Source organism: Calliopsis andreniformis, chromosome 3, assembly GCF_051401765.1.
Source record: "Calliopsis andreniformis isolate RMS-2024a chromosome 3, iyCalAndr_principal, whole genome shotgun sequence".
Lineage (NCBI taxonomy): Eukaryota > Metazoa > Arthropoda > Insecta > Hymenoptera > Andrenidae > Calliopsis > Calliopsis andreniformis.
In genome coordinates, this window is record NC_135064.1 from 10,018,205 (window position 1) to 10,043,913 (window position 25,709).

A 25,709-nucleotide genomic window follows, 5' to 3' on the forward strand; every position below is an offset into this window, starting at 1 on the left:
CTCATACCATATAAAACATGGCAATGTGACTTAAAATAAATACAAAATGAAATTGATCGTCCGATTTTTGTTCAAACACCCACTGTAACGATGCGGAACAGTCAAGATAGTTGAAGAAAAAGAAATTTCTCTTTCCTCCATATTTTGAAAAATCTCCTTCGTCACGCATTTCAACTTTTCGTAGAAGTCTACCTATTTAGTAAATGTCTTTCTCTTTCATTATATTATTTGCGATTTTTACACTTCTTAATGCCTATATTGTTGCTCGAGTTCCCTTCTGAGCCTTTTCGCAGCGGTTTCGCTGTTTCCATCAGCCTCTGTGTCGCTGCACCCATCTTCACCTTCAGCAACGACGCCCTCTACTTCCTCTTGTCGTCTCTTCGCGGTCGCCATTTCGGCTGCGTGCTTTTTCCGCCATTTTGTTCTCCTGTTTTGGAACCACACCTGAAAAACAAAACGACCGTTCTCCTGAACACTTTTCTGTTACACTGCTCAAGTAGTATTTACGAAATTTCTTTAAGAATAGGTTTTATAGATTATTTTCACGATATTGATTCTTCTTTATTCGGTATTACATATCTATGAGATATTTGTGTTATTCATTGTAAAGATCAGTACAGTGTTGAAATAGTAACGGTAATAGCAACAGCTGTATGGTTTTATGACTATAATATATCTGTGACTTTAGGGTAGAACGATATAACTTCTTTTTAAGTTAAAAAGATAGAATTTTCTTAAACTTCATTAGACTTCAGTATTCAAAAACTATTGTATTCTTTGGGATATGAAATAATGTTTGGAGGTTCGAAACTTCTGTGGCTTGGTATCAGAGTTCTCGCTATTGAGACTTTGAGATATATTACTATCATTTGACCTCTTCAGTTAGCTTCTAACTGAAGCTAACTGAGATGCTTGAGAACCGTTGAGAAACTTATTTTAAAAGAATACGAGTTATACTCGAAAGTTTGAAGAGTGAAAACTGTATGTAATAACACTGTAAGTGACTCTTAGATCATTATGTACCTATAGAAGCACGCATTCAAGTAGTTAGAAAAAGACAGCAAGTTGAAGAACAATAGTACCTAAGTCAAAACTTAGCCATTTTCAAATAATCTCAAAATTATATCTGGACCCTAGAGTTAAAGCGTATTAAGTCATACAAAAACGTGGACTTAATACATTCTGACTTCAGGTTCCAGAGGTCTAGATATGTACAACAGAACTAGTGATCAAATATCTCAAAATGTGGTTCTCACAGGTTCTTCAACCCTGCGATTTAATTAGTAAGTCAGGAAGGAAAGGTTGAACGCAGAGCGAATAGAAACAGAAAATAAAGATATCAAAGCGAAGCTAGCAAATAAGAGAAAAGGTAGTATTTATAAAAGTAGATGGCAAGGATAGTACAACAAACTAGATTAGATATACGTTAGTACAAAGGAAATGCTGTATATACATATAAACTGAGAAAGTAGTAGGTACAAGCGAAGTATATTTAAACCCTCCAGAAAAGTAAAAGCTAGAAATATATAAGAGGAACAATTACAGACTAGGTATATACGTATATCCAAGACACTGCGTACCTACTCGGAATTATGTACACCCTCGAATAGGTATGGAGGACTTATTATTCAGTCCAATCAAAATGGAGATATGGTGGAGTGTAGAAAGGCTCTGGGATTAACGAAATATGCATGTTGACGGAAAAAGGAAGGCGACTTCAAGGTGGTCCCGTACATCTATAAAGGCTTGGGATACGCGGCAGGAGCCCGTGTCCCCACAACAATGTATTTAATTAACGTAACGGGCGTCAGGGGAGCGCGGGACTTGAGCGTAGCGATTGCACCCACAAACCACCCTCTATCCGTGCCAGGCGCCGCGTGACCCCACTAAACTCCACCCTCCCCAACCCCTCTGGCCGCCCCTCTTTTCTCGCCAATCCGCAGGCTTGTTCAATGGCCGCCAAGTCGAGAGCTTAAATTAAAGATATAAGCGGCCGTCCCAGCGGCGCGAGCCGGTAAACGAATTAAAAAGTAAACGGCCAGCCGTAAAAGTTAATAGCTGTTCGGATGAAAATTAAAACACTCGAGGAATTAAGATAACGGAGAGAAAGGAAGCCAGACAATCTGGAGAGATTGACTGTTGCCCGCTGTTACGGTCTTCGGCAATCTGAAACGTCGATTTTTGTTTAAACGGGTCTCATCTGTTTTTATTTTCTTTCGTTCCTTCTTTTTTAATTTAAGCTTTTTCTTTTAGTTTAGGATCAACTTTTTGTTGGCGGTTATGGTAGATGATAAACTTGATTCAGCTGCGTATGTTTATATTTAGAGTTGTCGTTGTTTTGGAATTTTGTAGCGGAGTTAACTCTTGTGCACTGTACAAATAACTATTATATGTAAGTGTTATGGAACAAATTTTTGTTGCATAAAATACTGTTGATTGTGCTTTCATATAAAAATATTTACTTTAAGTACTATTACTAGAAATCAATTTTTATGTCAGTTGAGATCCTATTAAAAAAGTATTAAATGGATCTAAACAGTGCACATGAGTAGGTAATTGATGATTAATGGCAAAGTATTTAGAGATAATTGTTAGAGAGAATTATTCAATAGAAACTGTAGTCAAATAATTTTATCGTTACAGCGATGCATTTATTCTATTGAAAGCCTCTAATAACATTTATATTTCATCGTTAGACATAGTGTTAAACATATGGTGTTTGGAATTGATAATTAGAAGTATATTACGTTCTTTGATAAAAAAGAGATTGGAAAAAATTTCTTGTGAATTAGTAATGTGTTGAATTGATAAAATATAGTTTTTAGTACCAAGCCCCGTTATTTCGAAAATTGGCTTCCAATTTATTGGCTAAACACGTGTTTGAGGCCCATTGCTTATACGCATGCTTTTTAGGGGATTCTGTTATCAACTGCGTTTGCGCTTCAGTCCCACTACACACGCGCCTGCCATTTCAAAATCCATCTCTAATAAATAGAAACATTATGGGAAAGTAGTAATTCTATATTTTCTATTTGCATATTTATTTACAGTAAATGTACACTTAGCGGAATTTAATAATAGAACTTAGTAATAGCAATATTCATTAAAAGTTAAAGTACTTCAATACCTTTTTTATTGTACATTTCTTTGGATATTATGTATTATCTGAACTACACATTGAAGTTTTTAGCCATATAATTTCGTATTAATTAATGAGTGATTAGTGATACAGCATACTTGAAAAGCAACCATTCATCTGGAATCGTAGTAAAATGATCCCATCGTTGTAAGAATTGATTTTCGGATAACGTTATGGCGCTACACTGTTTAACCAGGAATTACCTCTAATTTAATAGACCGTAATGGGGCCAAAGCGTGACGCAAGTAACCGATAATAACCCATTAAAATCTCTACGCTTTGCGTGCCCTCAAATTGAACGTTTAACATTAGAACGGCCAATTAAACAATTCGAAATTAATTCTCATCATACTGCTCACAAAAAACATGTACATACTTCTACATATTTCTACGTATCCATGAAGTACAGTATTCTCTTTAAATTTATTTATTGTTAATTTACTATGTCTCAAAACAATTTTCTCAATTTTTCTCACCTTTATCTTCAATAAGAAAAAAAAACCGCATTACATAATTTGTTCCAGATAACTTGTTTTCTATTTTCTTCATACTCGTAGTAGAATAAGAGTTACGAGATCGTGACAGGAAAATACTGTACATCTTATTCAAAAAAATGTACTATCAATCGTGCGGACATCCCCGAAAATGGTCACAGCTGACTGGTAGAAAATCCTACGAAGATATCGTTTAGCGTGTAATACGCGCAGAGAGATTCGGATCGGTATTCTCGGGATTTTTCTCGCGGAGAAATATAGTGGTGAAATGTAAATGCAGAGGAAGATCTTCCCAGCTAGTCATTCGTCTTGTTTTTGAACGCATTAGTCACGCACACGTTGTATAAACGCTAGCGTGGGGGCGGTCCCCGTCGCGTTACCTCGCAACTGTTCGATTTATTAAATCAGGATTATCTAAGCCCATTACTTTGTCCTGTAAAGCTAGATACAAAACCGCATTTATAACTGCGCAAAGCCCTTGCTTCAGAGGGGGTGGAGTGTCAATCTCTCTTTCTCTCTCTCTCCTTCACTCGGTCTCTCCCTCTCCCTGCCTCTCTCTAACACACTCCTGCCTTCTTTCCCTACGTAGACAGCCGCTCGATGGTCTCCCTCTCTTCATCCCCCTTCTGGTAACAGATAATGCCGCGGCAGTATCTGATCTCGTTGATATTGGCAGATAATTTACTATGCGAAAGATTACAGGGCGTGACTCACATCTTGATACTCAAATCGAAACAGGGAAAATTTGCATCAACACGCGCTAGACTCGACGAACGAACATTTTTAGAGTTGGCAATGCTGACTGTGTAAAGTGGCGTTGAAAAAAATTGCGGGGTGGTTGAAAGGGATTATTCTGGATAGTAGGAGCTTGGAAAGGGTCATTTTAGGCTTGAGGAACTTAGGGGGCTGTCTTACAGATTTAGAGTTGAAGAAACGAAATATATTTGAAGGTTTCATATTTCCAATAACACAGTGAAAGAAATGGGAACTAAATAATAATTTGCTTTGCTTTTCAAGTGCTATAATATTTTATATTTTGTATATGTTTGAACATTATATACATTATATAATTTTTTGAACATATAAATCTGCATTCTAATGACTAGTTTAAATGGTCTATACTTTGACGATGATTATTTTAAAGATTAGTAATTTAAGATAAGGTCTGTAACTCTTTTTTATACAAAAAAGAGGAGTACCCTAGTGTCTCAAGAATAAGAGTGATCATCTTATCCTAGATTCTAGAATTATCTTATAAAAGGCTATATTAGGGTTTAGTAGTAATAGAGGAGCTTGTAACTCGTTTCTACGCATGGACAGGAAGCTATCCCCCTGTCTGAAGAGTAGAAGTGACTACTCTTAGCTTTAATAATTTATGGACAACTATTTTTCGAATTAGAAGTTCAAGAGTAAGCTTGTTTGCTTTTTTCGTATTCAAAAACAGTGGAGTACTTTTTTGTGTTTAACTTCGAAGATTTCGGAATCTTCTAAGCGTAAAAACAGTCATGTAGCTTGAAAGAGGCTATTTGAAATAGTATAATCTTGAAGTAGCTGGACATTAGGAATTTGAGATGTACCTACACATTAGGAGTTTCGTAACACCTGTATTAAACACTGCAGATCTGAATGATAATATTAGGTATTAGGGGTTATAAAGCAAGTATACAATTCCTCTCTGTTAAAAATTTTAGTAAATTTGTTAGTCTATTTATTAAAATAAATTTTACCTTTGGTGTTAAAAATTCAAGCGTTTTTAATAATTCAATTTGTAATATTTAGAACGAAAAATATTCATAGATACCTTACATTACAGGGATTAATAGACTGAAAAGTTGTGAATTTTTTATACAGATTACCCCACTTAGTTTAAGTATCTTCAGTATCTCATCTGTATCTGCCAATAGAAAAGAAATGTTTTATCATCGTCAAACTTAAAAGTAAGGTATTTAAGTTTTCCAAGTTAGATGGGATACCCTGCATACCATTATTAATAGCTTCTCATAACAGAATTTCAGTCCTATTAGAATCATAATAGAATCAGTCCTAATAGAATCACAGATCACACTATATTTAGTTGTACCATTAAGATCATGTTAGTTAAGAATGAATTTTCTATCCGAAGCCTAGAAAGGATATTTAGAAATGTCAGAGACTACTCTACATCTTAGAAGCTTGGGAGAGGTTGTTCTAGACATCAGGAGCATGGAAGACACTATCCCAGAGATTGGGAGGTAAAGAGCTACTCCCATTTCATGATTTCCCTTTCGATTCAGATTTTCCACCCTGTCACATCTCCCTTATAGCTTTCATGCTATCCTCCGTACTCGACTCCTGCTTTTTCCCTGTCTTCACCCTGCTATTCCTATCATTCCGCTTTACTGCTTGTCTGCTCTTATTATTGCGCCTATCCTTCTTCGCCGATTGGACGAACCATCATTTTGGGGGGAAGGAAACGGGAAATGTGATCAAAGTGGATGTTTCATTTCGTATGAAACTGAATTAAGGGTCAAAGTTTTTGATATTGATACTCCGAGGTATTCATTAGAAGTTATTATATTCATCGAATTAATAGTAACTTGTTAACTCGTCACGGGAAAGATCCTTTAGATTGAAATAAGCTATTCATCGTAAAATTGTAATTCCAGCGTTTATTTGTGAGGCAAGAACATATAATGTTAGATCAAAAAAATACAGCTGAAACTAATATACTCTGAAATAGTAGCTGTTTGTTATGAACTCATCATTATTCTTCTTATTTCTTATTGTTAAAATTATTCTTCCATTTTATTCTATTTTCGCTTTTGATAGAATAAAAATAATTGATCGATAATTAATTTTATCTCTGAAAAATGACATCCTCTCTAAAAGTTTATCGTTTTTATTGAATTGCGAGTATACAAGATGTTCGACAATAAATGTAAAAATTTTTAAGAGTGATGTGAGAAGTAAGAGTGAGACAAAAACATTTCAAATTCGAGTAAAATGTGTCTGACTTGAGAATTAATCTACTACCGGCGTTAGTCTGGCCAGGCGTAGCGTAGTCAGTAGAATCAATTAGTAGAATAAGTCAAATCAGACATACCTACTTCGTACGTATTTTAAGTGTATCTTTTGCAAGTAATAACTTAAGAACGAAGCCTCAGGCGCAATTTCGCCATTCTTTATTTTTGCTTTATTATAGCATGTAGAATCACCCCTTAAGATTTCAGATACCAAATGTCGAGCACGCTGTATACGAAGTAAATACTGTGCAACATAAAAAGCATTCTTAATTCTAGATAACACTGAATCTACTTTAATTTTATAATAATTTTATAGTGCCTCCTTTCTTTAGTTACATAGTTTTCATGATAAACATTTATGTCATTCACAGTGACATAGTATATAATATTATTCAATGTTAGATACATAAAGACTATTATTCACATGTAGACGATGTGAGACTCAAAGTATTAATTCTCAGTTAATGCAGTAACAATATTACATTGAAAATACCATAGTAGGTTTCCTATGAGTGTGTCATAAAAAATGATTTGATATGCAGAGAATGCACAATATCTCGATTTCTTGACGTCTGTAGTATATTCCTTGCGCTATTGTTAGCTCTACTGTTTCATAGCCACATAGAGCGTCAGTGATGGTAGTAAATGAGTAGGGCCATGAGTTCACCACACTAGCCAAGAGTTAAGATCGTTTCAATACCGTGTGATGGGGGAAACCAAATATATAGAACGTTTCAGAATTGTTTGCCACGATGTAGTAGTCTGTTTACTATCAGCCAATTGGGACGATATCATTTAATGGACCATTTGATTCACTTTTCTACAAATTTACGGGCTAACCGGATTCATCGTAATAAACCAACAGAGACAGGTTTTTATCGGATATGCGCCGTTCGCATATCACTCTAAACTACGGGATAAATTTATCGAGAGGTGGATCAATGAGGCCTTAATGAGATATATTACCAAATGAGAGTGTTTATATCGAATGCGGTCGGCCGCGGGTGGCGGAGCGCCCATCATGCGTTGCCGATCTATAACGTTACCGAAATTAACGTCATTATTGCAGTTAAATAAGCCATTCAGCCTTTCATTTACTAATAGCCTTGCTATATTGCATAATTTGACCTTCTTGCTGCACTAATATTTGCATAAATTTGGAACGAGTCGATGATTGATTCAGTATTTCCTACATCGCTTCGTTTTTGAGAAACTTTAGGTCATTTAGATGAGATATCGTGATCTCGTATTCCGAATGAATTCTTTTCTCGACGACAGAGAGTATTAAAATTATTATTGTCATTCACTTGCAGTGGAGGAAGCTTATCACGTTAATCATAGGTGTTATGTTGCATTGATTATCTCGTGTTTTTCGCAAAGATAAAAATTCTTATAATTTTCAATAATACGAGAAGTGTTAACTGAAAAGTAACTGTTACTTAAAAATTATGAGGAAAAAGAATCTTGTCACATATTGGATTAACTTTTTGAACTTTGATGAGTTCCTCATCAAAAAAGTGAAAATGCTTTTTTATAATATAAAATATTTAATCTAACTTAATTTTTTACACATAACATAGAGTTAAATTATTTTCTAATATAACTGGTTTTACACGTAATTTGCTAACTGAAAGTTGACAAAAATTCCTAATACAAATTATCATAAAAGAAAGCATCGCAAATAAAACATACATAATTATAAATTGTAGACTCATTTAAAATTCGAATCGCGGTGCTTACTCTAGAATAAATGTGGCGTGCTAGTGTTAAAAAGGAGTCGATGGGAGAATGAAGCATTGACTTAAAGATTAATGTACCAACGTATCTTTTAATGGATTCAGAATCGTGTTAGAGCAAATCCGCGAATTCCCAGTGAAAAAGAAAATGAAATTCATCCGAGGAGTATGGCATAGTCGAGAGCGTTGATGCTTAATGATGCGTGGAAAGCCATGCGTGCGACATTTACTAGGACGCCTTACGCATCATTGAGCTCGCTTATCATTCAAATGGTACCGTTTCATTGACATGACGATAAATTTTTAAGGTTGGACGGGTAATCCCTGCACGCGGAAAACGGAACCAGCGGCCACATTTTCGGGGAAGACGTTATCCGCTATGGATGAAACTGTCATCGACGGATCATCGAACTCATCTGTTGGTAAGTTTTTTACACGTTTTAAGTTTTGAGTTTGAAAGTAGAGTTAGCAAATAGTATTGAACTTTATGTACTTGTTTTGTGGACCTAATTGGGTTGGTGCATATGAGATTACCATTTTAAATAGGTAACTTTTAATTGTTAGCTGTTTTATTTAACTTTTTTACTGGAAAAGATGTACATATAGACACATTCTGAGACAAGCTTTGTTAAAAGATTATCTTTCATCTATTTGTAAAACTTGACTTCAGTTTGTGACGTTCTACTTCTACTCCGCAGCAAAGAAGGATAATTAGATCACGTCCTAAAAAGATATATAATGTCAGATAGAAGAATTGAATAATTGTATAATTAAGAAAGAATTAGTTTAATTTATGGAATCGTGTGGCCATTATTTTTAACAGCGTCCTGCAGCGTCAGGTGTCTCATATATTTCGCTTTACAAATATTAGTATCTTTAATCAGTCACCTGTTATCATAACAGACGGAACAAAATAGTCCTCCAATTTTCGAATCTAACATCTCCCAACAGAAGTATCATAGTGTGCAAATGTGTAACGTCAAACGTGTAGCCAAGTGTCGTCATTTCTGTTGACCACTGTCGGTTGTCTCTGCTCCAACAACAAAATATATGTTGATCCTCGGTTTGATGTACGCAAATAGTACATTCATCCACGCAGGAAACATTATTGGACAGCCTGAAAGCTGACATTTCGCATGTTACAGACCAATATAGCTGGGATCCAAGCTTTGTGCGTCACACACGTTTTTGCTACTATCTATGTCATAGAGAGACACTTGGATTCGAAAAAGTCAACATTTATAGCGTAGAACAGGAAAATTCTATGAAATTGACATCGAAAGTCATACAACAATTATCCTGATGAAATCTTAGTCAATGCATACGATGCATTAGTTCACTAATTAGAGGCTTAATACTTAGGATTATATTTCTGCACCTGACAGTCAACTTGACTCAAGTCCCTTTCTGTCATATTTCAGAAAAGCAGAAAAATAAATATGATCACTCATTTCTTAGCATAATATTTGAAGCATTTTATGCTACTAAATTTTCTGTGCTTACGACATACTGGAAATAGATTCCTATTCTTTCAATAAAGTTTAATTTTGAAAAAAATGGACTTAGGTTAGCCTGGTCTCTCAGATCCAGATTTAATCGTTCACATGATGATCATTAGCTTACACAACTGTCTTCCATTTCTAAAATTGTCTTCGAATTTGAATCCTTTCCTCAAGAAGCCTCTTCCCCTCTGTTCTAAGAGCTAAACCGAGAAACATTAATTATGAAATAATCTGATAAATTAAGAGACCTACGAACTGCCATTGTTTATCAAAGCAGCTGTTAGACGCCAGAAAATATGATTTTGGTCTGTGAATTCTGTGGGGTGTGGAGATGGAAACGAGCTCGATAGAATGGAGAATTTAAGAAAGCAGAATGCATGGTACCACGCGGGATAGGCGTTCCACGGTACCATTATCGATATTCATTCGGGGAACGGGGCGAAATCAAGACACAAGGCGATCTAAAAGTGAATTCCGTGGAGGGTTTTTTCCTTCCTTTGGCGCGTTGTAAGCGAGAGAGAGCCGTAAAATTCGCCCTCCCTCGCGAAATTTGATTCCGAAATAAAAATAGAATATTGGGGATAACGCGAATCGGTGAAGCCATTTGATCTTCGAGTGAAGCCAAATGGTCGGTCGCGGGGGTGGTGCGCGGGGGAGGGGGGGCGAGGGTATCGGGGAAGGGTGAGGAAACATATCGATATGGGGAAGCGGGTACGAGAACGGAATACAGAGGAGCGCATTATCGCCAACAGCCAACTACCCTCTGCCATTCTCGCGGATCGCATTACTTATTATTTGAAGAAACATCCTGCTCCGAGTACTTTGTAATATTACGAGAAATTACTTCGGGCCGATTGATTTATAAAATTATGATCGCCTCGCGATGCAGGGATTGCGCTGATATCAGAGAAGCGCCCTTCGCACTCGGATCACGATCGATCTTTGCAGTTTTGCTTTCTTGATCTGTGAGTAATTTGGTGGAAAGTTGTGAAGAAAGAGTTTTGCGAATGAAATAGGTTCGTTTTAATTGCAAGTACTTTTTTAAACTAGTTACCATTTTATGTGTATCTACTATGAAATTCTATGAAATTTGGATGAAAGTATAATTATGGATTTTAAGTTGTGGGATGAATTAATGTATTGGCTTTGGTCTGTAAAATTGTCTAAATATTTGGGACAGTTTAATTGAGTTTGAAAAGCTAGAAAAAGTTGTTTTGTATCGATAGACTAAGAAGTTAATAGATTCAACTGAAATTCTTCAAGCGAAATTTTTTTATAATTTTTGTTTGTTTGGAGGAATAAACAGTGTTAGGAAATCCCATTCTATGTGGTACATTATGATATTTAGGAGCATCGATTTGGTTTATTTCAGTTCGGTTTTATTCTACTTTATTGCAGTTGCTCCGTCTGGGCATAGTAGAAAATTCAATAACTGCACATATTATATGCAGTGGCAAACAAAAAAGTTTAAAATTGTTTTTTTTCGTGTATGAGTATTAATAATTTCTATAATAAATATTTCACTTTATATTGGCTAGGATTCTGGGATATCTCCACATTCTGTATATATAACATAAATACTTAATAATTTTGGTTTATAAAATTAATATGTTTCTTCATTCACCTAGCTTGTCAATTTTGTCTTTTGTCTGTCACTGCACTTATGTATGCACGTAATTCTAATTTGATTGGAGAAGTAACTTCGATTTGAATCTTATTCACAATTAACCTCTGTGACACGATTAAGTATTATTATCACACCTTTACCTAAAGCTCTAAGAGGTTGCTACTATAAACTCTAAAATGGAGTTAATTGAATGAATATGACTCGTCCGGGTATTTCGATCCGCTTGGACGCTTTCTTCTAGAGGAGGGGTGTGAAAAGGGCCTAAAGTCAATTAAATAATCCCTGCGCAGGGTCTGAACTGAGTCGGCGGCAAATCTTATTGATCACATCTGCGATGCGTGTCCTCCTTTGTTTCCTAAGCGCCAAGCACTGATCTCTGCAGGCTGAATGAATTATGTGAAGGGGAATATTAATACGTGTGTACAGTGATACAGATACATTCATCAAATTTGATCAAGGAAACACTCGAGGGTGTTACGAGGATTAGTTCGTCCCCTTCATAGAAGCCCGATTTGATCAGTTGGATTTTTAGCCTCGCCTCGAGCTTTTTTATTCCGTGAGCCTTTTACACCCCGAGAAAATTGGACAAGCGTTTATGACTGCGGGAAAGATGATATCGAAAAATAATCAGCAACGGACGTCTTCAATCCAGTATTTATCATATGATTTCAATGTCTTCACAAGAATTCTATTTGCTGTCTTTTATTTAGCATTTGCATTGTACCAAATGTACAGTGTTAAATAATAGTTGATCGTAAAAGTGTTTGGCCACTTAGTGACGCAGTATAAACAACTTTTCTATTTGCTGTTTAGAGATGTAGAAAAAAGTACATTTAAAAGTGACATTTAATAGTAGATGTTATTACAATATTGACTAAATAATTATTTAATAACGACAGTGGTTGGATATATTTTTGACTAATAGTATGTTGTTTGAAATTGATAATTAAATGAATTATTTAAAAGTTTGGAAAAGGAGTAGTACATATTGATTGTTCGCAAAGTAAAAATATATTAAAATTGTGAGAGACATTTCCTTCAAGTGATGTACCATATCTAAGAAAATTGAATTTGAATCTGCTGCATGTATGCATATTTGGGCCTTATTGCTCATGTCGCATGCATCATAGGTCCCACTGCTAACTGCGTGTACGCAGGCGTCAACCATTTGAAACTCCTCTTTTTTGAAAATGAAACGTCGTATAAAGAAATTTAGTTTAATTATAGTAATATTCAGTCCAGTGTAACATAGTTAGTTCAAGCAACAAATTTTGTGGAATATTGAAATCACAAGAATCATGTAACAATTACCACAATAATTTTGAAGCAAGGCTAAAAGTCTATCGATTCAAAGATTATAAAACCTCTTTTACAATTCTGGAACAAATTAGTTTTGTGTATATTTGATTGATTACATTTACATCATCAATTGGATAATGGAAACACAATACCAACTACAGATGCTCATAAAAATATTCGATCACATTAACTATTTTATAAAATTATACATGTATCAATAAAGTGGTAAATAATTTAAAATATGTTTTTAAGAAATCTATAAGAAACACTTGATTAAAACTATGAAAGATTATTTTTAAATATATATTGTCACATGAATGAGTAATAAACAGATGAAGATCTATTATAATTATCGTTTATTGCATCAGTGTGACTGGATACTTTTCTGACCAACCGCAAATGTCGTTGGTCGTTGTTAATTCTCAACAATTACGCGCGACATAAAACGTAATAGGAAGGTCAGATCGCGGTTTGCACCCGAGGATATAACATTCGTTCCCGAAATCTTTCTTCGAATCAAGGGCCAAGCACCTGCGCTACAACCGGAGTAAAGGCCAAAACAGGGTGGCGTGGGGGTGCAAGAGAAAGAGCCGAGGAGGGCGTGTGTTTCGTGTAGAGGTCCAGCTCGGCTGTAGGCGCGCGAAATAAAGTCTGGAGGTTGTAATCGAGAGAGCTCGTGGAATCGAGCATTATGGAGTCAAGTACATGTGGGCCAATTTCGAGGGTACGAGCTGTGGGAGGTGAATGAAGGGAACACACGCCGCCTGCTGCCGTGATTTATCACGCCACGCCGTGCCGTGCCGCCACCGGCGTACGTACATACACCACCATGATGATACATGGTGGAGGAAAAGCGGGTAGGAGGCTTTCGCTCGTACTAATTGACGTCATCGATATTGGTATCCGTCGACGAGCAGATTACTCCGCCGTAAACAACTCCGCCCCTCCTGCAGCCTACCCCCGTCTACCGTACGGGGGAGGCCACCACTTTACTACCACCACCGCTGCGTAAACACCATCTAAGCCCGTTCCTTCCGTTGGAGTTCTACCCTCCGCTATTTATCCCCTATCCCCACCCGTTTACATCTACCGCCAACCCCTTCCGCCCCCGCGAGCCATCAGCCTCGTAGCTCTGCTCCTCTCGTGCTCTCCATCGCCGAGCACTTCAACTTGTTACCCCATCTCCACCGGTTCAGCTTCTCTCCACCCACCCTCTCCAAGCCTCTCACTTCACTGATACACGCGCTGATACGCGCCTACGAGCTGCCCGAGGGGTGTCACGGTCTTTAACTCGCAAATGCCCCGCGTTCACTTTGCCGTATTAGATTCTAATAGGGATGGAGGGGATTGTTCGTGTGCCAAAGTCCGAGAGCGACGGTACCCTCTTTCTCTGCCACTCTGCGGCTCTCTCGTTCCTCCCTCGCCGATTGATCCCGTCGTTGCACTTTGCGCGCTGTTCAGTCGACCGTGGCGGCTAACTAAATCATGCCACGGATATCGTTGGCAATTCGAACGCCGATCCGCGTAATAGTCTTAATAGATCCGGAGCCAGCTCGCGTTACCGCGTTTTAACGATGATTGGCTGCGGCATCGAGTGCGATGTTTCGCGAAACACGGGGTGGAGAGTGATTTTCATCCGGTTTCGGGCGTCGATTGTACTTGAACTGTATGTTACTTATGTCATGAACAGATGGGTATAGTAATTCATTATGGATTTTGATCTTGGAATGTTGGGTATCCTTTTCAGGAATGGTAAGAAATGTACGAAAAGAATTAAATATGAAACGAATTTCTTAGTCCTGAGGAATTATTCAAATTTTGAGTGCTGCTTTTGAGGGCGTGTCGCTACCCTTCCCCTGTGGCTGATTACCAATGTTACCTAGGAATGGGGATAAAGTGGGGGGAGCGCCACGCCCTTAAAAATTATTCCGCGAAATTTAGTTGGACCAAACTGGAACAATCTTTTCCAAGAAGACTATCCTCTTGGAATATATATTTTCTCTTGAGCTTTCTTCCTAATGAAAGATTGAGTTTTAGTCAAATTGGATACCTATGTTATCTAACTATTTCCTAAATAGTTTTAGTGAAAAATTGAATCGTTAGTGAACTAGTTAAATATGGAAGAAAAAGTATTATTAGAAGCCGCGATATCGTTTCGATTAATCTTTCGCGTAACGATGTATTAATATTGACATTTTACACGTTGGAATATTGCCCAAAGTTTTAACGTGTGTTTGGTGTTTGAAAAAAATAAAAATAGAAGAGAAAGGAATGCGCGGTAGAAGCGGTGCATGCGTTTCGAAAACGAAAAAGTGATAAATCTGGAAATGTGGAATGACAGAACGCATATATCTTCGTTGGGCGGAACTAGCGAATCCCTATATGCCGCACTAATCCTTTTCCGATACTGAAAAAATGATAAATCTCGGATGTAAAACCACGAACCCCGGAGGATATCGATTTTGTATACAGGACGATCCGTAACTGCCATAAGAAGTTCAACGTTCGAACATTCTCACGGGTAATAGACGAAAAACAAAATGTTTTGGATAGTCAGCCATTCGAGTATTCTTCAATTGTTCAATAATGTAATCGAACTTGAAGAAAAGCACAGTATGCTGTTGAAGAAACAGACCATTTTACAAAATTTTGATTTGCATAATAGTATCTGCAGTAAATTGGAGTTAAATCTCGGTTAACGAAATGGCTTGTTTTACATTATAAAATTATTAAAAAATTGTATTAATATGCCATGAGGCAGAAGTTATGAAAGAACAACAAAAATAAAATTTCTAGTGAATTTGATAATGTAGGAAATTTTCAGAGAAAATTTGCTCATAAAATATACTCCATAAATTTATTATACGTTTAATCGGAGCAAGTTTTGGTTCGAGTAATGTATTGACAAATGGGACAGGAGTGTGTCGTTCCATATTACATGGAATAAAATTATTTTGACATGATAAATTGAACGGATAATTTCCTAAAACATAATATAAATGTTGATAAGTTCGATTTGTGTGACTTTGATGTTTAATCGTGAACATTTCCCATGAGTAAATTCGGTTCTGCTGACGGGGTTATTTTTAGGCTTTTAGTGATTTCAATGCGCGATCGTTCAGTTGACGCATGTTAGACATTTTACGTTCTTTCAAAACCGATAACCATAAACTGATACTGAAATTCTCAAAAAACCTTTTCTTGAGAGGGTTTTTGAGGAAAATGTGTTATGAGATATTCTGATGCTTTTAAGGGTAACACGTGACAATAAATTTCTGTTATCTGCCATAGAACCAACAAGGTTATCGAGGAAAGTAGGAAGCAAGAACGTAATACCGTTCGTGTGATCGTAACACGGGTAGGAAATGAGCAAAGTTCGCGATAAAAGACTTTTTCGGCAGTGTATCAAGAAGATGTACCTACTTCATCTTGATTCAGATAGATAAAAAAGAAATTTATATTTTACTCATGAATCGGATCCATAAATTGATAAAGCAATAGAAATCCGTTGGAACTTTTCTCTTCAAAGAAATTCTACACATACGCCTACTGTCCATAAATTACCTAGAATCTTATGAAAAATAATATGCTGGAATTAGCAATCTCCATTTTATCTTCTTTTGTCTCTTTATCATTTATATTAATCCTTATTGTTAAATATTTTTCCCTTATCTCCCTATTTTTAATTTCTTTTCTTCACTACTTACTCTGACCCGAGTCCCTACATTCTTGTTCTCCTTTTTCTGTCCATTGAGCGAAACATTTGGAATATTAAAGCTTGTAATATCAGACCGAGAGGAAGACTGTGGTTGGAGGTATAATAATTCGTTTTGAGAGGTATTTGTTTTATATTCCTATATCATTGGAATTAACGATTTAAATGTTTTTAAACATAAAAAGGAGAATATATTATTTTCAAAATTGTTTGTTTCTTTTTATAAATAACATTTTAGAAATTATAAGCACAAATGGAGGGACTTTACTGAAATAAATGGTTAATATGTATGCATGGTAAATTAATAACTTTTCATCACTAGCCGTATCTTTGAAATCGCAAGATTGATAAATGTACGTTTATGAGAATTTTCTCAAATGTGAAACATGAATATCACTACTTCAAATATTTTCTTAAATTTTAAATATCTTGCTCGCCCAAAAATAACTGTTTGTAAAATATTTTCAAAATTTTCTTACACAAGTGTCTCAGTGCTTCACATATTTAATATTAAATCTTTGGGAATATTGACAAAATTTCTAAGGATTGAAAAAGGCTACTCTGAAACATCTATCTACGTAATTTTACAATGACTATCTAGGTTAACGTTTATCTCTCCTCCCTTCAAGACTCAAAATAGACACTTCTAGATCTCTCTCTTTTCATTCGTAAAGAATATTACACATAGGTAGCCCTCAAGTTGTTCAAACCCCACCCTAGACCTAAAATCACGTAGCCCGCGAGATTCAAATAATCATCAGCCGAGGCAAGCAAACTCGCAAGGCAACAAGCTCGTACACGGTAATCGATGCATCTGAATCAGCGTCCAGGGGTATATATCGGGCAGATATTTCGGGAAACGCGGTGCCACTTCAGAATCCTTGCCGGGGGTGGCAATCTCACCCTCGAAGATGGCATATACGCAGAGGTGAATCGCCTCTTGCCGAGGAAATCCGAGGTAATTGAATGCTAACCCTCCCCCGTACCTCGCTGTCTCTTTCCCCGTCGTTCGTAACCCTCGGAGCAGGATCGGACGAGAGGGCGGCTGGGGGGGGGTGGCGCTGCGCTCATCCCCTCGCCATCACTCACCGACACAGACTTGTAGCTTTCAATAAAAATGTAAATATGGCGGCGTAGAACGAGCCAATGACAGCGCTACATCGACGCCCGTCCGCGACAGGGAGGGTGAGAGAGGGATAGAGTCTGCGGCAGGGGTTGAGGCTTCGAAATGGGAAGCCAGCCGGCTGGCGAGGGTCGAAGATGGCGAACAGGGAGGACGGAGGAGGCTTCGAGCGGCGAGCACAAGTACTACAGATGTAGCTGCGAGAGGCGGGAGTAAAAGTGGAGGCTCTCTCCGTGGAGGAGGCGGCGGCGGTGGTGGCTGCCCCTCAGCCATGGGAGATAGGTAATACGGGGCCTCCACGGCGGGTAGGGACAGGGGGGACGGTCGGAGGGAAAAGATGGAGAGAAATAGGCGGATAGACAGGGGCCGTGGATGAAAAAGGGGGAGGAACGTGGAGTGATACTCGCGGCAGTGACGCTGCCTGTCGTCACCTACGCTCCGTGTGCTCCTCTTCCTCTCCTTCCCTCTTCCTGATTTCACCGTTTGCTCCAAGACGTCGGAGGATAGGTCGAAAAGGGAGGGAATGACGCAGGTGCCGCAAAGCTTGACACGTCTCCGGCTGTTTTGTCACCTTCTTTTATCCTTCGAACTTTTTACCAGCCGGCTCGTTAGAAGCTTGCTGCTCGGCGTTGATGGAGTAAGCCGGCCGCCGAACAAATGCGTTTTAAAATTGCCGGCTGTGTGTCTCGGGGGCTGGGCCACCCTTAACGAAAGCCGACAGCTCGATGACACGCTTTTTCCCAGGCTCACGCTTGTCTCGAATTTGTTACTCTTCTTTCGGACCGTTTAGCCGCGACGAGTCACTTAATCCCTTCGATATTTGAATGGGATATCGGATTTGCGAGGAATACCCGTCAGATTTTTTTTATGAAACTGTACAGATTTATATAGTAGCTGAAAGTAATGGATGGACAGTGTTTGGTTGGTGTAAATAATTGAAGTTTCGGGGATGAAAATTGCATTTGGGATTTCTTTCCTTTGACGATGTCTTGAGGATTATTGGGAACACAAGTTTTATAGAAGATGTATAGAAACATTTAAGAAGATATTTTTAAGATTTTATTTGGAGTTTTAATGTTGGGTATAGGCGGAGATCTAAAATTAGAGCTCAATTGAGCAAGGAAGTATTGAAAGAATTATATTTGTGTAATCAATGTATATTTATTCTCGCTTGATCTTTAAGTAGTAAAGCTTTGAAATAGTAAAGAATGGGATATAATATATTAACTACTATATGCAGGTATTTATAAGAGTAATATGTCAAACTATTTACTATAATATTCTACTAATATCCTACTCTTACAATAAGGTGAGCAAAAATGTCTTTCCAAGTGTGCGTATATGCTGGACCATGTATTAAAAAACATTTAAAATTTGTATCAATTTGTTTTTAAGTATAGCAGTTCTCGGAATATTTGGAGTAAGATTTCACGTACTTTTCAAACGAGATAAAAATAATATAATAACACATGGATTGTTTTCAGAAACATACATAGGTACTCTGACAATAAACTCCCTATGAAAGAGTTGTGAGTTTATAACGTGAAAGTATTGTATTTTCAAAATTTTATAACTGAAGAATATAGGAAGGCCACTTATACTATTTATACTATTTATGTTTGTTAAACAAAAAATATTTTCTCGTCGTTCCTCATCACTTCTTGCTCATTCGATCTTTAACTGTGAATCGTCTTCCCTAATGAAATTGCTAGAATGCAGGAAAAAACGGAGCTTTGTTATAAAAAAAATTCAATAAATAAGAGGCTGATTTATTAAGAACTAAGAAGATAAAATGTTTCTTCTAATCATTCAAAGGATAAAGAAGTAATGCTTCAAGATCGTAATCCACGTCGGAACAATCAAGCCGACAAGGAACCATTAAATAACGACGCAAAAAGATTAAAAGCACGGCAGCATAGTTGATTTCGCTTTTTATCGCAGCTTCGTCGTTCCATCGTTCATGGATTAATATCGTAGTACCGAGAAATGGCTTAAACGGTATGAATTTTTATTAACCCATCTACATCTGTTACTCGTAATTAGTCTCTGAAATAATGGCGACATTTTTATGGCAGATCAGCATGAAGTTTATCAAACGCCATACTGAAGTAAAATCGAAGTCACATCGTCGTCTGACTCTGTCCGTACCTACTTATCAATCACACTAAATTTCTTTCGAATTGAGAAATGGGTACAGTACTGCCACTATAGTGGGACATTTAAAGTGCTGCCTCTTTAATCAAAGAAATTGTCAATGTTTCTCATTCAAAATTGCCTTTCCTATCAAAATTCTTTTATAAATATCTACTATACTTTTCTTATACAAATATCTCATGAAAGTAGTGGATATCAATCACTCAGCAACCGACTTTGTATTTTCTATTGATTCTCTTCTTTTCTACATTATTTTCAAACAAATATGTATAATAATCACCATACCAAAGGTTTATTTAAGAAAATTCTTCTAAATAATTCTTCAATTATTATAAACTCTACAAATCATTTAATTCAGACCACGTAAGCTTGCTAATCATGTCATTTTCATTTCCGTAACATCGACATAGGAAATTGATATATTAGTTCAGTTGTTTTCCTCTCGTAATTGCTTATTAATTCTTAGAAATCTGTTTCTTTCGTAAAGGGAGAATGCTTACCTTGACTTGGGACTCCGACATTCCGAGGGCGTACGCCAATTTGGCCCGTTCCGGTCCCGCGAGGTATTTCGTCTGCTCGAACGTTTTCTCGAGGGCGAAGATTTGCTGGCCACTGAACGTCGGCCTCGTGTGCTTCTTCTTGCCACCCTCGTGCTCCCCAGTTCCACCGGAGCCTGTCATCGTTTGCTGACAACCCAGCTGTTGCGACACTGTAACATCGATATTTTCCAGCGTTTCTCTCTGTTCCTCCTCGCTCTAATAACATCGTCTCAACCGTTATTTCTATTCATCCGGCGAATGAACTGCTCAAAACGAGTCGACAGGGAAGAAAGTCTAACCTTCCGGTCGGCATCTGGTCCAGGGTCTCTCAGGTATCATTCGCCAGACGTTTGCAAAGAACGCAGTTACTATTTACCATAGAGTCATTTTTTTCAATTTGACTCGGTTTCGGATATTCGTGATTTTATTTTTGCGATTTTTGATATTTGAAAAGAGTATAGGATGACTGAGAGAGAATAGAATTGAATCTGTTCAAGGATAGTATAAATCTAAGAACCACATTTTAAGTTATTTGATACTCATGTATAGTTTTATGCATTTTGCATATCTGGATCTCAGAGCCAGAGTGTATTAAGTCTATTTATTTTCTGTGTGGCTTAATATACTTTGACTCTGTGGTCCAGATATACCTAGTTTTGAAATTATTTGAAAATAGCTAATCTTAGATTTATACTGTTCTTTAACTCACCAATTTAATCATAATTTAAATATTCTAAAGAAAGTGCTTAAAAGAGAGTACAGAAATTTCAAGCAAACAACTACACAGTTTATTTTCTTTAAAATAATCAAAAAGTAGATACTGTTATTCCCTTTTCCTATCCGATGAATCAGCCTATACATGGGCCACTCTTTGAGATGCTCTCACACTTGCAAAGTAAACCGATGCAACTGCAACTCCTGTCCGTGCTGTCGTTCGACGAGCGTTATCATCGTTATCGCAAAACTTATTCGATAATCGTCGAGGCACAGTCTGCGGAGTTACCCCTTTTGTCGAGCAATTAATCTTCATCAATTTTACGTCATTCTTCTTCTACAGTCGGTGGCATGCTCGTCATGGACGATTTACATACCGTGTCGATAATTACGTCATAAATTTACATTTCGTTACACACGCTGAAAAGTGTTGCTCGCACGTCTATTAAAAACCATGCAATTATCTCAGTGTTAACGCCATCGATTGCTACCTTTTGCGGCGCAGCTAGACTGTTGCATAATCGATTGCGTTGATATTCCGCTTTATTAACGTCGAATACTGTGCATTAAGAACTGTTGTCAAATTTAATGAAGCTAATTTGGTATAAGTACATCATTCCTAGACGAATTTTCAGTTTCATTTTATTAGCGACTTGGACTTGGTGTGAAAGCAATCGAAGCTTATATGGCTGATTCGTTTTTATTACCAAATGACGCTTAAATATAGAATTAAAACAATTTTTATTTCCTTCCCGGACTAATACGATTGGACGATCTCTTGACCTTTTTTCAGAAATTGAACTATTAAGTTTTTGCTTTATTTTTTGCATATGTAGAGTTTTTTATATATACCATATAGATACATAAAGTTATTGTAAATTGATATAGCTAAAAGATAATACATTATTGAAATAATTCTTTATCGGTCAAAACCAAATGCCCGAATTCTTCTATTGTACCAAGAAATTATGAACGTTTAAGAATCTTTTTCTTCTAAACAATATTGTACATTTTATGACTAAGCAATTACTCTGCCAAAAAATCTGTAGTACTCAACATGAAAACTCAACAATTTTGTCATAAATATTCCTCATTTAGTGGTATCACAAGTTTGACTTAAAAGTCACCCTTCATCAAACAGTAAAACAGCACCAAGTAATCGTTCGCAATCCCGGGGGATGAAAAGGGGGAGATTACAGTTTAATTTGACGGAATCACGCGTTCAAGGGTTAAACACTCGTGCGATAGACCGCAATAATGGCGCCTGGACGTCGGTCGGCACGTGGCTGCCACGTGAGTTTGCTGTTCCGTGAATAGGCGGCCTTTGTTATCTTTATTCTTGCCGATTGTTGATTTCGTGTTGTACATGCAAAGGAGATCTTCGGGATAGATACTATTGCCGAATAGAATGGCACGTGATAGGGGGGTGAAATTGGGGTGGCATTATCGTGCTCGAGGATGTTCACGAGCGATATACTGCGAAAAAGCCAGCGCGATTAGCATGATGCGCTTCACCGCCTCCATTGTGCTCGTAACGCCAACCAACCGTTCAGAAAATTACAAGAAGATTATCCTTTAATCGGTATGTTCGGTTGATGAAGCTGTGGGAAGCCAAATTGGAGCATGAAAGGAACGTGGATAAGATTAATAGATACATAATGGCGATAAAAGAACTTTAATATCACTGTTGTCTAATATGTTGTCCAACATTTATTCTACGTCCTATTTGTCATGTTGATTTAACTGATTTATTCTGACGAATTTTTTAACTTGTTGTGGAAGGGTTTAGGTCACTCCTGATACCGTTTAATTTTTAAAGTGCTTCTTCATTAATATCTTATTTGAAGATAAATCTTTTGGAATATACAGTTTGATGAATAAGGTAGATTTTAGGTATTCAGGAGTATCTAGGATAAGTTGTTTTGTAGATTTGAAAGCAAAGCTACGTAAACAACAGATGTGGGTAAATCTTTCGAGTAAGTAGAGAAAGTATGTTTTATGTCAGACGTGTTGGTTCGATAAATCTTTACAAACTACAAACAAAAAATGTATGGAGTCCTATTTTTTTAAAACAAGAGAGACTATACTGTCTATGACAAATACTTTATCTGATTATCATATTGTTTATTCTACCTTCTTGTTTGTTATGAAACATAAATGATATTTTCACGAAGTTGTATAGGCTTTTTAATGCCGTTATTAATCAGCTCTCAAAAACATGACACTTTCATTATATCATAAATAATTTTTCACTTTTACTTTTTACTTCTATTTCAATATCTGGATCTCAGAATGAGAGTGCATTAAGTCACATTTTTCAAACTTTGTAAAACATCAAATAAAAGGTGTAAAATCTTTGTAACTTTGGAATTAGTATTTGAGTAGTAGTAGGTATAAGTAATTCTTTGAAAACAGACAAAAAATGAATATCATTGTTTGAAGATGAAATTGTACGCTGGATATTGTTGGTTTTAAAAATAAAAAATAAATGTGGACTTAATATACTTTGACTTTGGGATCTAGATGAAAAGAATCTTCCGTGACAATTATTTATTAGACATCCAGTATGGCGGATATGGGAGAGGCATAAATTTCCGTGGAAGGTGACAGAGCTAAAATCCCGAGACTGATGTGCACAAATTTCAGCAAAAACGATGCTCATCGAATTACCCGTAGGAAAGTTGCCGCGAGTTTACGCAGTTTCTCTAAGTAGATGAATAGGGGATATCGCGTGAAACGTGTACCTCCATTGAAGCAGAGGGTGGAGTGCGGTAAGCAGCTCATTAGAACCCTCCCCGCCGACTGGCCATTATTGCCTCGTTCCGTATTCCGTTACAAATTGCTTTATTAAATTAAAGTCCCACAACCCATACTGTTGTGACGACCCCACGCCTCACCCCTCCTCTTCCCCAACCCTGTCGTGTCCCTTCCTTTCCATGTGCTGCGCGTAAACGCGTCTGACCACGCAACTTCTCTCCCTGCGCTTTTCTTAATTACCCTAACCGAATTTTCTGTAATATTTTCGGTGGTCATTTGGTTAACGAAGATTTCTATCGCTGTTTCCAAAGTTTTGTACACATATTTCGTCGACGTAGGTTTACAACTGTGTGATACCGAGTTTATAACGAGAGACATAGCGTTAAGGACTTTAAAGAAGCTCTTAGAGATTTAGCTTCAAATCTAGGGGATACTACTATATTAGAGTTTATAGCTTTGAGTTTTCAAAACCCAGAATCTAGTCTCCTAGGTAAATGTCTTATTGATAGTAGCCAACCCTGTCCCGGTTGCCGAACATTAGCACTAATTTTATTTAAATTTAAGCTTGAATTCTGATGTTATCAAAAACAAAACGCAATATTATAAAATAGTATACTTAGCTACTAGGACGTTATAATTTAAATATCAGAATATGCATTTTTAGGCTGTTAACTTACTAAGACAGGTATTTGATTTATCTTAAGTATTAGGTACTGGGACATTTACCTTACTTTAACAGCATTAGAAGTGAGATTGAAAATAAATAAGAGGATAATTCAACAAACCCCGGATAATAACAGCAAGATTATAACAAAAAGATATTGTGCAATGAATGTAGCGATAAATTAATAACAAAAGCACAGAGTACTACAATTGCGCTTGCTTTAGCGCAGCTTCTTTCGCAGTTCAAAGCCATATCTGGACGCTTATCTAGGCGTCCTAGGAAAAAGAACATGTATGAGTGAAATAGAATTGTTTTCGAGGATGTTGTAAAAACATTACTTATATAAATATCAATGAATATCAGAATACTTTTCTAAGCATAGTAGAGCAACCATTAGCAGAATCTCGTGTATTCACAATGTCTATTATTCAAATTATAGATGTTGGAAATAATAACAATAAGAGTTTAAATAGTAAAACATGAATTGGCATTTAAACAATTTATTTAACAATAGTCTGTCAAAGATAAGAAAACTGTCTATCAAAAAGATGTTTCTGGAGCTTCTGGTATATCTAGTTTCTACTACATTTTATTACTCTAGATATGGAGTACGAGGTTCACTCTGAAACTCCATTCCCAAAAATCGTTTGAAATAGCAGTGTACTCTAAAATGGGCAAAAATTCGAGCACCACAATCCCATTGCCCCATTATATCCATTTGCTTCAACTGACCACTGAACAGTCCTCGTCATCAAAGACAATCCTCCCTCCCGCCTTCGTCAACCCACTTCCTCCTTCCGATAGACAATTTCCGCCATCGTGGTTCGCCTACACCCCCGCCTAACGCCACTTAATAACCCGGAAGCAGTATTTCACCAAGTAACAGGGCAATCATACGCCAACTCTCCTAGAAAAGCAAGGTCGATCGGTCAGCCTCCCCGCCCAATAAATATATCTCTTCACGGCGAGAATTCAGGCAGCGAAAGGGAACAGCGGCGCGGCGGGCAATAGAGACAGGGTATTTAATGGAAAGGTGAAACCGATCCCGGTTTATCGCGAACTATGCTTGGGAGAGGTGGCATAAACGCGGGAGAGAAGTGGACTGGTCCCGCGATGGTCGTTCCAGGCTGCCTCGCGAGGCCCATGCAGCCGATCGACGTTACACCCCCGCATATAAAGCATACATCGGCTGTATATTCCTCGACTGTAAGTCAGGTCACGAGGGGTAGGACGTGCGGGGGGGA

The 25,709-nt window shown here is 37.2% G+C and overlaps 1 protein-coding gene across 1 annotated transcript in view; it reads right to left on the reverse strand.

Annotated features, from left to right (window-relative positions):
• Window positions 1–246: 246 nt before the first annotated feature.
• Hgtx (HGTX homeodomain transcription factor) overlaps window positions 247–25,709 on the reverse strand; it is a 38,453-nt gene continuing 12,990 nt past the window's right edge. Inside the window, exons 3-4 of the mRNA XM_076374944.1 lie at window positions 20,292–20,500; window positions 247–444 (exon numbers count right to left, since the gene is read on the reverse strand). Coding sequence (XP_076231059.1) covers window positions 247–444; window positions 20,292–20,500 — 407 coding nt within the window. The remainder of the gene's footprint in view (window positions 445–20,291; window positions 20,501–25,709) is intronic.